Source organism: Loa loa (genome assembly GCF_000183805.2).
Source record: "Loa loa unplaced genomic scaffold supercont3.132, whole genome shotgun sequence".
In the NCBI taxonomy this organism is placed as follows: Eukaryota; Metazoa; Nematoda; class Chromadorea; order Rhabditida; family Onchocercidae; genus Loa; species Loa loa.
Window position 1 is genome coordinate 65,198 of NW_018108312.1, and position 11,099 is coordinate 76,296.

At 35.3% G+C, this 11,099-nt stretch overlaps 2 protein-coding genes across 2 annotated transcripts; one reads left to right on the forward strand and one right to left on the reverse strand.

Moving 5' to 3' along the window:
* Positions 1-55: 55 nt before the first annotated feature.
* On the reverse strand, positions 56-4,692 carry LOAG_01700 (T-complex protein 1 subunit zeta). The gene is made up of 12 exons (XM_003137238.2): positions 4,536-4,692; positions 4,319-4,382; positions 4,058-4,192; positions 3,849-3,962; positions 3,338-3,472; positions 2,920-3,062; positions 2,459-2,636; positions 2,149-2,328; positions 1,554-1,701; positions 1,150-1,250; positions 859-1,020; positions 56-482 (listed from the first exon to the last, which is right to left on the reverse strand). The coding sequence occupies exons 1-12, from the start codon at positions 4,670-4,672 to the stop codon at positions 357-359; spliced, it is 1,623 nt and encodes a 540-aa protein (XP_003137286.1). The 5' UTR covers positions 4,673-4,692; the 3' UTR covers positions 56-356.
* A 1,227-nt stretch (positions 4,693-5,919) lies between these two features.
* On the forward strand, positions 5,920-10,712 carry LOAG_01701 (prolyl oligopeptidase; the record flags this gene model as incomplete). Its single annotated transcript, XM_020445818.1, has 14 exons — positions 5,920-6,034; positions 6,398-6,517; positions 6,779-6,936; positions 7,066-7,155; positions 7,268-7,354; positions 7,532-7,699; positions 7,901-8,009; positions 8,190-8,377; positions 8,745-8,867; positions 9,287-9,446; positions 9,657-9,892; positions 9,995-10,223; positions 10,421-10,527; positions 10,597-10,712. The coding sequence occupies 14 exons, from the start codon at positions 5,920-5,922 to the stop codon at positions 10,642-10,644; spliced, it is 1,938 nt and encodes a 645-aa protein (XP_020303765.1). The 3' UTR covers positions 10,645-10,712.
* Positions 10,713-11,099: the final 387 nt, after the last annotated feature.

Consider the following 11,099-nt stretch of genomic DNA (forward strand, 5'->3'; position numbering starts at 1 on the left):
ATTTCATTAAAAAGTAAATGGATAATGTAGAGTGAAACATACCACTAATTGCAATCAGCATTTATTGGAAGTTAAACAAACAAACATTTCTTAGTCCAATTTCTTTGACATAGAAATATTACTTGCATTGTTACAATTCACCAGTTATCCTTCATGGAGATCAGAATAGTTAGAAGAGATAAAAGCGTAAAGATTTCCAAGAGAAAAGGGAAACTTATCTCCAAAAATTTTGATTAAAACTCTACATAACAAATACGAAATGTGTCATTCCATAAAGGGGTGCAACGAATTTAACAATGGAATAATAAAACAATAAAGAAAGCAAAACAGAAATTCATGCCAGCGATCATTTCCATTTATTTACCGCCTTTTAAGTTTGTCATACCAGCACGCATTACTTCATCAACATGAAGCAAATTGCACGCGATAACACAAGCTGATGCTAAACTATTCTGCTTGACAACAACGTTATCCCAAATACCCTAAAAACATATACATTTCACTTTTACTAAATAAAAGCTCCACAAAAAAAACTTAGAAATCATATTCCAGCCAAAATCTTCATGAAAAATCGTCCTGGATTCTTAAAATATCAAGTAATTCGAGAAGACAATATTATAAAACTTATTGATGGGAACTAGACAGTCGAAGCAACCCAAAAGCTTAAAAGACGGTTATACCCTTTCTCAAGAGATCTGTGTGAGAACGTGCCATCATCAGATAGAATAATGTATACGATAATGGCTAAGGAACTTAGCAGAGTGGAATTAAAAATCCGAAAAGCTTAAAAATTAATGCCCATGAAATTTGGATGATTTCGACGATTTGAAACTCTCAACCATGAAAAGCCAGTGTTACCTTAGGATTACACGGTTCGCCTGATGTGATGTCTAATCCAACGGGCATTTTACCCTTGCAAGCAATCCGTTCCTCTATTAGTTTCACTATTGTTTCCTGTGCATCGAATCCTGCATTCGTCGCTAGCGTCTTTGGAACTATTAACAGTGCATCAGCATAAGCCTAAATATTGGAAATAATACGAAAAATTATTTTTTTTAAAACAATCACGGAATACATTCTTTTTGACAGGAGCTTTCAAAAAACACGTTGACAAAATCTTCTGCATATACAATATTAATTTCGCCTTACTTGTACTCCCAACTTTGCTCGGCCTTTCACTTGGTCCATCTCATTCTTCAGCATGCAGTGTGCACCAATTTCAAAGGCACCAGCCCCCGGTACAACTGCTTCTGCAATACAGACAAATGGTAGATTTTCTGCTGCGTTTACAAGAAAAGTACAAGAAAATGCAGATGAAAAAGTAGACTTTTATCGACGGAATATCTAATATAATTCAGTGGAATATTTCTTATCAGAACACCAGTGCGGGACACATCTACTTTTCATTGAATTCGCGATAATGCTAAAATTATTCGTTTAACTGCTACTGTTAAATTAATCTATTCATTGCATTGTATTCAATGGTTAACATGCATTGCGATAATTTACTGAAGTGCAAATTAAATGACGAGAACATCTTTGTAAGAACTTACGGTCAGCGAATGTATTGAAAACTGCTCTAATGCCATCATGAAGAGCATCTTTAATTTGAGTAATTGTATGTTTGTTGGGCCCTTTTAACAAAATGGTCACTGATTTAGGGTCTTTGCAATCTTCAATAAACGTGTACTTGTCTTCGCCCTATAGATGGACCTTATTAATAAAACATAATTATACAAAATTTGGTGATTTCTACCTCAAAATTTCATTCCTACCCTTCTTTACGAAGCTGTATCCTTATCAAGATTACTGAGAAACATGGACACGGAAAATGCAGAATTATAATTTCACAATAATTATAACTGCGATAAACTCAAACTCAATAAAGCGATAAGGATGAAGGTAGCAGGGATGGTGCGAAAATATATGAAAATATAGCTATTGGAATATCTTACTAATATTTTGAATGATAAAAATACTCTTTACCGTTCCAAAATACTAAGAGTGTAATAACTCTTTGAGTCAATTAAATACTGCAACCTTTTTATAAAACCTTACAATTAATCAGTATAAAAAAAATGAACATTCCTTACGAATTAGAATTAGGACAGTTAAGCCATCAATGTTGCCATTCATCTTAAAACTTACTAAAACGTGCTCATAAACTGTGCCAGCATGTCCAAGTACATTTGGCGTAAGATCATCAACTGAATTCACTGCTTCACCGCCAACTGCTAATTGCAGTCGTTCCATATTACGTCGCTTTGCGCGTCGCAATGCCAGAATACCATTTCTCGCTAGCAAGTCTAATGATGGTGGATCAATACCCTGCAATTTTGTAGTTTAAACTGCATTTATTTCCAACAAATGCGTTTTGTCATCTGAATTTTACAAAACCATATTTATATTAAAGACGTTTCGAAGAATGCCATGTAAACTACAGGAAGGAACAACGAACCTTTTGGTTAATTACCACAAAACCACGCTTTTTCCCGTCAGCTTTTTCTGCCTCATCACATACTTTCTTTTTCAGATCAACAATTTTCTGGACCCTCCGCATAATAAACTCTCTTTCAGCAGCAACAAGCTTTTCTCGTTCAGCTGCTGATTTATAGAAAAAACCCGAATTCACTTCACTGAAAATGTCTGAACAATTCTTTCCATACTAGTAAGCACTTTATACTACCTTAGATCCCTTTTTTGGTGATGGATCTTCTAAAGAGTAAGCCCATTGCTAAGAATATCGAAAAGGGATTTCCCTGTGCTTTGAAAAACGTATCTAGTACTTTCGAAACGTTAACACCAAGCAGTAAACCTGTCCGCAAATATTAAACAACGCTAATGATGAAGAACTAAGTCAGCTAAGCGATAAAAGCATGAGAAATGGTGAGAGCACAAATATGAACAAAGAGTTATAACGTTTTCTCATATTCCAACGAAACGTTGCACGTCAAAATGTAAGCATTCTTGAGATTTTTTGGCATATCAGGATGTCGAGCGCCATGATCCAAAACCAATCCACGTATCAGTTTAGTGTCCATATCGCTTTCATGTTGCATCTCCTGAAAATCAAAATTTGCTTGATGTTATCAAGCATATTCCTATCTTTTTAAAAGTAAGCATACTATGCTTTTTTTAAGTAAATAACTACGGGTTTAATTATCCTATGTAAGAATATTATCAGAGTAATGAGCGTTAATATATCATAAGTTAGATGCAGTAAGGTTTTGAAATTGATCCAAATAAGAAAACCGGTGGATCCATCTTTCTAATATCATGCATCGTCAGATAACTCGTTTTAAATCATAAATTCATTTCCATCATGCCAAGATTTAACCTGCATTTCAATCATATGCAAATCCGGACGCAGATCGTTTCCGATTCGTATTGCCAACACGGCATCGACAATACAGTCCGTTATGTGATCAGCCAACTTCTGATTTAGTTTTGTTCGCAGTGAGGTTTGTGCCACCTATGGAAAAATCAATTAACTCCTTATAAGACGAATCAATCTTTTAATAAATCACAGTTAAACACGTTAAAAGCGATAGCTCCCTTTGCACAGATAATTTAAAAAGGCACATTTTTCATGTCCATAAAGTTATTTGTTTGTAAAACCGCTTCAGAAAAATGTGAGATAGCAATTGCATTTAAGAGATGAAATCGGATGCAACTGAAGACAGCTAGATGCTAAAGAAAAGATTTTCCTGTAATTTTTTTTTTCACATTCCATTACAAATTCTTTACCATATAAAATGGTAAAAATTGGACTACATCGACCTTTAAAGACACAGAAAATGCACTTAATTATAGACATAAATTAAGATATCATATTTACCAATAAATACCTCGCACAGCAGTTCACGGTCAATTTTTGGAGTTTGCTTAAAATTCTCCAGAAATTCAAGAGTTTTCTTACTCGCATACTCGAAGCCTTCTGTGATCAATCTTGGATGAACACCCTGAAATAACACGAATGATGCTGAAATGTTATGGAACAAAAAGAGAATTTTCAGAAAAATAAAACCCACTGCTGCAAAAGTATTTTCAAACATACTTCAGAAACATAAAGATCAGCCTGTTTGAGGAGTTCTCCTATAAAAAGAACAGTGGAAGTAGTTCCGTCACCAGTCACATCATCCTGAGCGGTTGTAGCTTTTGCAATCATCGCAGCTGTTGGATGTTGGATTTGCTGCAAAAGGTAAATAATATTTGGATGAAAACTTGAATTTTAAAACTTTCTTATGAAGATTATTTTAATTGTATCGCTTATCCATCAACATAAAGATAACCACATCCTCTGGTACAATCAACTAACCATTTCATGTAGCAATACATTACCATCTTTGGTCAGTTTGATATCACCTGCACCAGATACAAGCCTGAAAGACGTGGAATGATTAGTGTCAAAGGCAACCATAATTATCGATTTGAATGTATAGTCAGGTCATACAAATTCATCAAATCCTAACCACCCTCTCCCTTCTTTTTTATTGACTTACTTCTTTTTGTTTTTGAAACAGAATCAAACAAACATTTTCATTGTTCCTTTGGGTCCGAGATTGGTACGCATCACTTCCATCAATCCTTTCGCCCCACTTACATTCAACTCTAACGCCGCTGCATGACGAGCCAATTCAGCTTTAGGATTCAAACAAAGAATTGATGCCATATTTCACGCCTGTCTACAACAATTTTAACTTGATGAATTACTATTCAATCTACATTTTCGCCAAAGTAGAGCACAACACGTCATTTGCACAAAAGCAATAGACTGTCTCAGCTGATGTAAGGATAAGCGACATCCTGGTATAATGATATTCCTGGTATAATGATGAAATGCAAAGTATGGGAGAGAACAATTGCTCCGTATGCAAATTAAGCATGTCGGGGATTTCACACAGTGAAATCAGTACAAGCAAAAAACTAACTTATAGGAAATGACTACGTAAAAGAAGTTTCAAGCTAAGAAGCAAAACCACTGCATCCCTAAAATCAGAATCTTTAGTCACTTCTATCTTTGAGATTCCATATAAACACATAAGTTAAACTTAAATCCCTAGTATAAAGACCTGAGAATGATCTTCTTCCAACTCAGTCACACATATAACCGAACTTATATTACCGACGTGACAAACCCACCTCAAGAGTACCAGATAGTCGCTAGTCTCATACGAACTCTATGCAACGAACGCGAAATTCACCGTTTTAAAAGTGTTTCTTTTGTGGGATGTATTGGATGATGGTTTGATTGGAATTGGTTATACTTGAATTAGTAGGTGAGAAATGGTGGAATAGTGTAGTAAATAGAGAGAAATAACGTTTTAATAACAAACAGTGGCAATTACTGAAAGCATTCAACTACAGAAATGACTGCAATTACTTTATTTTTTATATTCATCTCAGGTCATATTCTTTACCTTTTTGTGAACAATGGGAAAATCAGAGGCGTAATGCTGAGATGTGGACTACAGATAAAGTTAACTGGCATGCAAAATAATTGCCTTATTGAGTTCGCTTTATCTCCTATGGGAAGTTATTTGATGACATGTTATTTTGTTTGTTTGTATGGAACACATACTGTATTGTGCGTAATAAAGTTTGTTTGTCGCAACAAGTAGTAGCAAAGTATTGCTTCATATTCCGATAACTTATGGTTTTACGTAATATACTGACTACAGGAAAATGTCAGTTATTGGAAATTCAAAGAAGTTATCGGTTTTTATTTTTACAGATAATGTTAGGAGAAAAAATGATATGTATATTAGAAGAGATTATTGGTTAGAATGAAAAAATCTGCTCTACTGATTGGTTTGGGATGTTCAACGACGCTAAATATGTTTTTCGTAGACTTTCTCATTTCATTTTTAGGATGTCTCTTCGTTCTTGATCGCTGTTAATAATCGAATCCTGAATACAATGAGCCATTCAAAAATAAATACAGCGGAATACGGAAGTTGGTGGAGTTCCATCGACACAAATATTTTAAGCAGTGGAAATTGTAAAGTAATTTCTGAACTGCAGTGTGGTGAAAGTAAATTTTGATTGTTATCATCAGGGTTGTTCACTTGTTTTGTTAATATTAGTTACTTCGTTGTTGTTCAGTTGTTTTTCTAATAATGGAGACTGTTCGGATATTTTCGTAATAGTATGTCTATACATCGGACACCAGTAGAGTTTCCACCAAGGTTTCATAGTGATAATTACCAAATCATTTGATTAATCGACTAGCTAGAGGTTCAGCCAGTTTTAAATCAGCGATCTATGGCGTCATCTTAGCTTAGTTAAAAAAAAGACTACAGTTATTCTATCTTATTCCGCGATTTCTACTTTTTTTCTTTCTACTGATAAGTATTGCATGCTCCTGAACCGTATTTTCGTTAACATATGATTTTAGATTCAGTGTTTTGGGTGGAATCACAGTTTCCCACTGGTCGACGGGCATTGTTTCAGGCAAAGAAAGATGAAGATGGAATAATCGAATGGACTCCAAAAGACATCAGTGTGAGAAATACAGGTGGTTTACATTTGCTCATTGTTTTAAGAAATCCTGTAGGTTTACGGTTTATGTTTTAAAAAGAGAACTTAACAAGGGAAGGAATACAAACATTGCTCATTATCAGGAAGTGAAACTAACGTTACAGCCTAGCAGTGCGATTTTATCAGCCTGTATACGACTTTATCTGTATAAACCTCATATATTTTCTTCCTAAATGGTTATATGTGGATAGTCTGAAGAACGGAGTTTTAAATCATTAATTTACTTTTTTGGTTTCAGTACATGAGTACGGTGGTGGATCATTCATTGTTGTCGATGATGCCCCTTATTACATTACTCTGAGTGGTATATTTAGGCAAGTTGCTGCAAATAATCAACCTGAGCTGATTGTTGGTGGTGATCATTCACATCGTTTCGCAGATCTGTGTTATCACAAGGTAGTTTATGCTTTAGGCATTTATAGATAATGATACTAATATGGCTTGTCCTCTTCCGTGCCATTATTTAATGGTGGTATGATGAGTTACAGAATAAAAGGCCATATAATAATCAATAGTAAATTTCAGGGTAACTTATACGCTGTTTATGAAGTACATTCTGGGAATGAGGTCGCAAATATGATCGTAAGAGTTGTGGAAGGTGCCGTTCGGCCTATTGTAAGTAACCTTAAGTGGATTTATTTGATGATTTATTTATTAGCCTGAATTCGTTTATCTTATTTTTGTATTTTGAATTTAAAACTGCAAAATAAGTTTCAAATATGCTCAGGTCACTGGTGCAGACTTTTATGCATTTCCTCGTATAAGTCCTGATGGACAGTGGTTCACGTGGATGGAATGGAATATGCCGAATATGGTGTGATATTTTCTGTTTGGTGGCGCCTTAATATATACGAAACATCCGTAAATGGATATAAGAAGGCTCACGACCATTTAATGCTTTGCTTAAACTGCAGTAGTTTGAAAAAATCTCCAGAATTGTACATCACACTTGTATTACCAAACTAGATGTTTAGTTATCTTTTTTCTATAGCCATGGGACGAAACAACAGTGGTTATTTCCTCAATTAAAGAAAGTGGTGATATAGATGAGATTTGCCGATTTTCTCGTGAAGGTGTCAATTATCATAGTCCGGAGTGGAGTTCAGCTGGCAATTTATATTTAATTTCGGATCATACGAATTGGTGGAATGTATACGAGGTTTTTTTCTTTAACCTTGATTGTGATAAAGGAATGGAAATTTCGTTCCATGAAGTTATGCATTTTTCTTCGTGAGGACTTTTGCATTTCTCTCGAATAAATTGCTTCGCAGACTAATACTCTGACTCTGTCCAATAAAGCTGGATTTCCACTGCTTGATGTCAGAGTGGAATGCCAGTTTTTGTTAATCCTATTTTCTAGGTCAATTTAACTGAACATAAGTTGGGCCAAAACTTATTCCCAATTGATGTCGAAATTGGTGCTCCGCTGTGGCAGTTTGCTGAACGACACTTTGCTTCAAATAAAAGGGGTTATTTTCAACATACTCTGTGATTAAATCAATATCTTCCTAAGCAGGACAGCGCGTAATTGTTTGCGTGAAATAACTTGCATATTATGTGCATTTTTAAGTTAAAACTGGTCTGTGCGTTGTTCATCTTTTTTGTATCATAGTATTAGAATGCTCTTATGCACACTGACAATATTATAGGCATTTTGATGAACGTTTCTGGGAAATTGGTATATAAACCATGGAATAAAAAAGTGAAGACGATTGATTGCTCGTGCTACACCAGTTTCAGATATCTCGCTCTAGATGAAAGTGGTACTGCTTATGCGATCGCGTCGGGTCCGGCCAAATCGTCATCAGTGATCAGAATTCAGCTCGACACTGAGCAGGTCAGTGTTCTTCAAAACACAGCTGCATTATTAGATTCAGAAGATGGTGTGTAGTTTTTCTGTGTGATTTTTCCCTTTACATTATGAGGTGTCTGCTGTGTTTCACGTACACATGGGTTTCGCTTTCTTATAATCTTTCGAAACATTTTCTAATGAATCCGGCCGTGTGTAGATAGATAAACGTTCTACGAGAAGTGAAAAAAAGAAAAATTTTTTTGTTTGAGTCGAGGATTGCTGTTTGTGACGTGAAACAACTAAACTTATACGTTCAAACTGTAGTCGAATTAGTGATAATTTCATGAGCTATCTTAGTGGGAAATAAATAGATTGGCTTGTGATTTTAGCAAACTATAAATATCATATACAGGTGGATGTTCTTCGGGAATCACGATCTTCCACTGATATTGCTAAGTATGATATTTCAATGCCGGAAGCGATGTATTTCCAGTCAGATGGTATCACTGTACAGGCCTGGTTTTATCCACCATTTGTAAGAATTTTTATCAGATGACACGCTTTTTATACCGGAATTTTTTTGAAAAATTCGTATTAAAAACTATGAGTGAAAGGGTTTAAAATTATTTATAATATCGTTCCTTCAGATCAGCAAAAATTTACGATCTTCCGATCTGGATCTTTTTTTTTTGAGAACGCAACTCGAAAAAAACTGTTTATAACGTCGCTTTACATGTTGTGACATATTCTGTTATTTGGATTAGTATTACTTTTGGTCTAGATCGTTTAAAAAAAGGCAGTAATCGGTCGTCAGGAAGTTTTACCGGATTATTATATTTGGATAGGCGATTTTTCGAATTTCAAAACAAGTTCCTGGAATCCACTAAGTACTCCCGAATTCACTAAATAACGTTTTAAAATTATACGTTCCTGCTTCATGATTAATAGTTGCAGTCCAAAACATATGCAGCTCCAGAAGGCACTTTGCCACCTGTTGTTCTAGTCGCACATGGTGGGCCCACTGCTTATTCTCCGAACACTCTTGATATGAGGATTCAGTACCTAACCACGAGGGGTTTCGCTGTTTGTGATGTGAATTATCGTGGTTCCACTGGTTCGATATTTGATATTTAAATCCTAATGTTTTGTTCCTTTATGAAAAGTCGTAACAATACCTGAACACTTGAGAGTTCATGAAAGTAGATATTTAAATATCGAAAACACAGCAACACATATGTTTGAATATCTAAAGACACATGCAAATAAGCATTTATTTTAAAACAGTTATATTGAGCATATCCCAGATTAATAATTAAATTTACAGGTTTCGGGACAGTTTTCCGTAATATGTTACGACGTAATTGGGGTATTGTTGACAGGAATGATATGATTAATGCCGCCAGTCATTTAATTTCCCAGAAGCGAGTTGATCCGAAACGATTATGTATCATGGGTAGCTCAGCTGGTGGTTATCTTCTTCTAGCGACCATTTTAAAGTCTGATTTATTTTCTGCAGCAGCCTCACTTTATGGTGTGAGCGACTTAATTGGTTTAGCGAAAGTAAGTTTGAATTTGAAAACAATCAGAAACCATTCAGTGAAATGATTAGATTGTATTAAATGCAGTATATTTACACATATGATTAAAAAAGCTTCGTTACAGGATACCCACAAATTTGAGCTTGGTTACAACGAACAACTCATTGGAAAGTTTCCGGAAGAGAGAGTTCTTTACGAGCAAAAGTCACCACTAAATCACCTTGATCAGCTTTCAACACCCGTTGCATTTTTTCATGGTGAAGAAGACCCAGTAGTACCACTCACGCAAAGTATACGGTTGCATGAGGCGTTAAAAACGAAAGGAGTACCCACTTCATTGACTGTTTTCCTAGGTAATTTTAAACAGATTATTTGCTGGAGAAGGGACTTTCCATTACTCAGCAAAATCATTAAGTGCTATCTAGGAAAAAACAACACGCATCTGTGTCGTACATCTGTGTGTCACAAGCAGTTTGCAGCCTGCAAATTTTATGTATTTTGCGCGTCGTTTTTACTTCATTTTGATCAGGTATTTAAATCGCCATTTCAGGTGAAACACATGGTTTCAGAGGATCTTTTGCGAATGAGGTGACATTGAGTGGTTTCTATTACTTTTTTTGTCGTATGCTGGGCATCAAGCCTTCAGTAGAAAGTCAGGTAATTTCTGCCACGCCTTTTCTTCGCATTACAAATAATCCTGCATTCTTAAGACAATACTGTTTACAGATTCAAATTGAGAATTTATCGAAATTGCAAGTAAAGGAAAGTCGATAAACAGATAACTCGCTGGCATGTATCAGCTGAAATAGCAATTCCATTACACTATTCTACTTACGATATAATAACTAATTAAACATTTGGTTTTTGCAAGTGTTTGTTCATTTCAGCATGCGGTTTATCTGATTATCTTGAAAGGTTGGGGGCTAGTAATTGTCCTACATAAGAAGGAACAGACTTTCTGAAAATTTGTGAAAATCTTCGACATACTCTCCACAGAAGTCACACAGAATTTGCAGAGGCAATTGAAAAAGTGGACGAAGTAAGCAGTTATCGTATTAAAAAGGAACGACGTTTTTTAGGGGAAGAACAAGTGCCTGTTCTGGTTTGCTGCATAGTTTAGGTTCCTATACTAGTAAAGCCAAGAAAGAACAGTGTCGCACTATGAGAGAAATGTGTTGGACAGAGATTATATGAGTATTAAAACTATATTTATACATGAAAACACACCC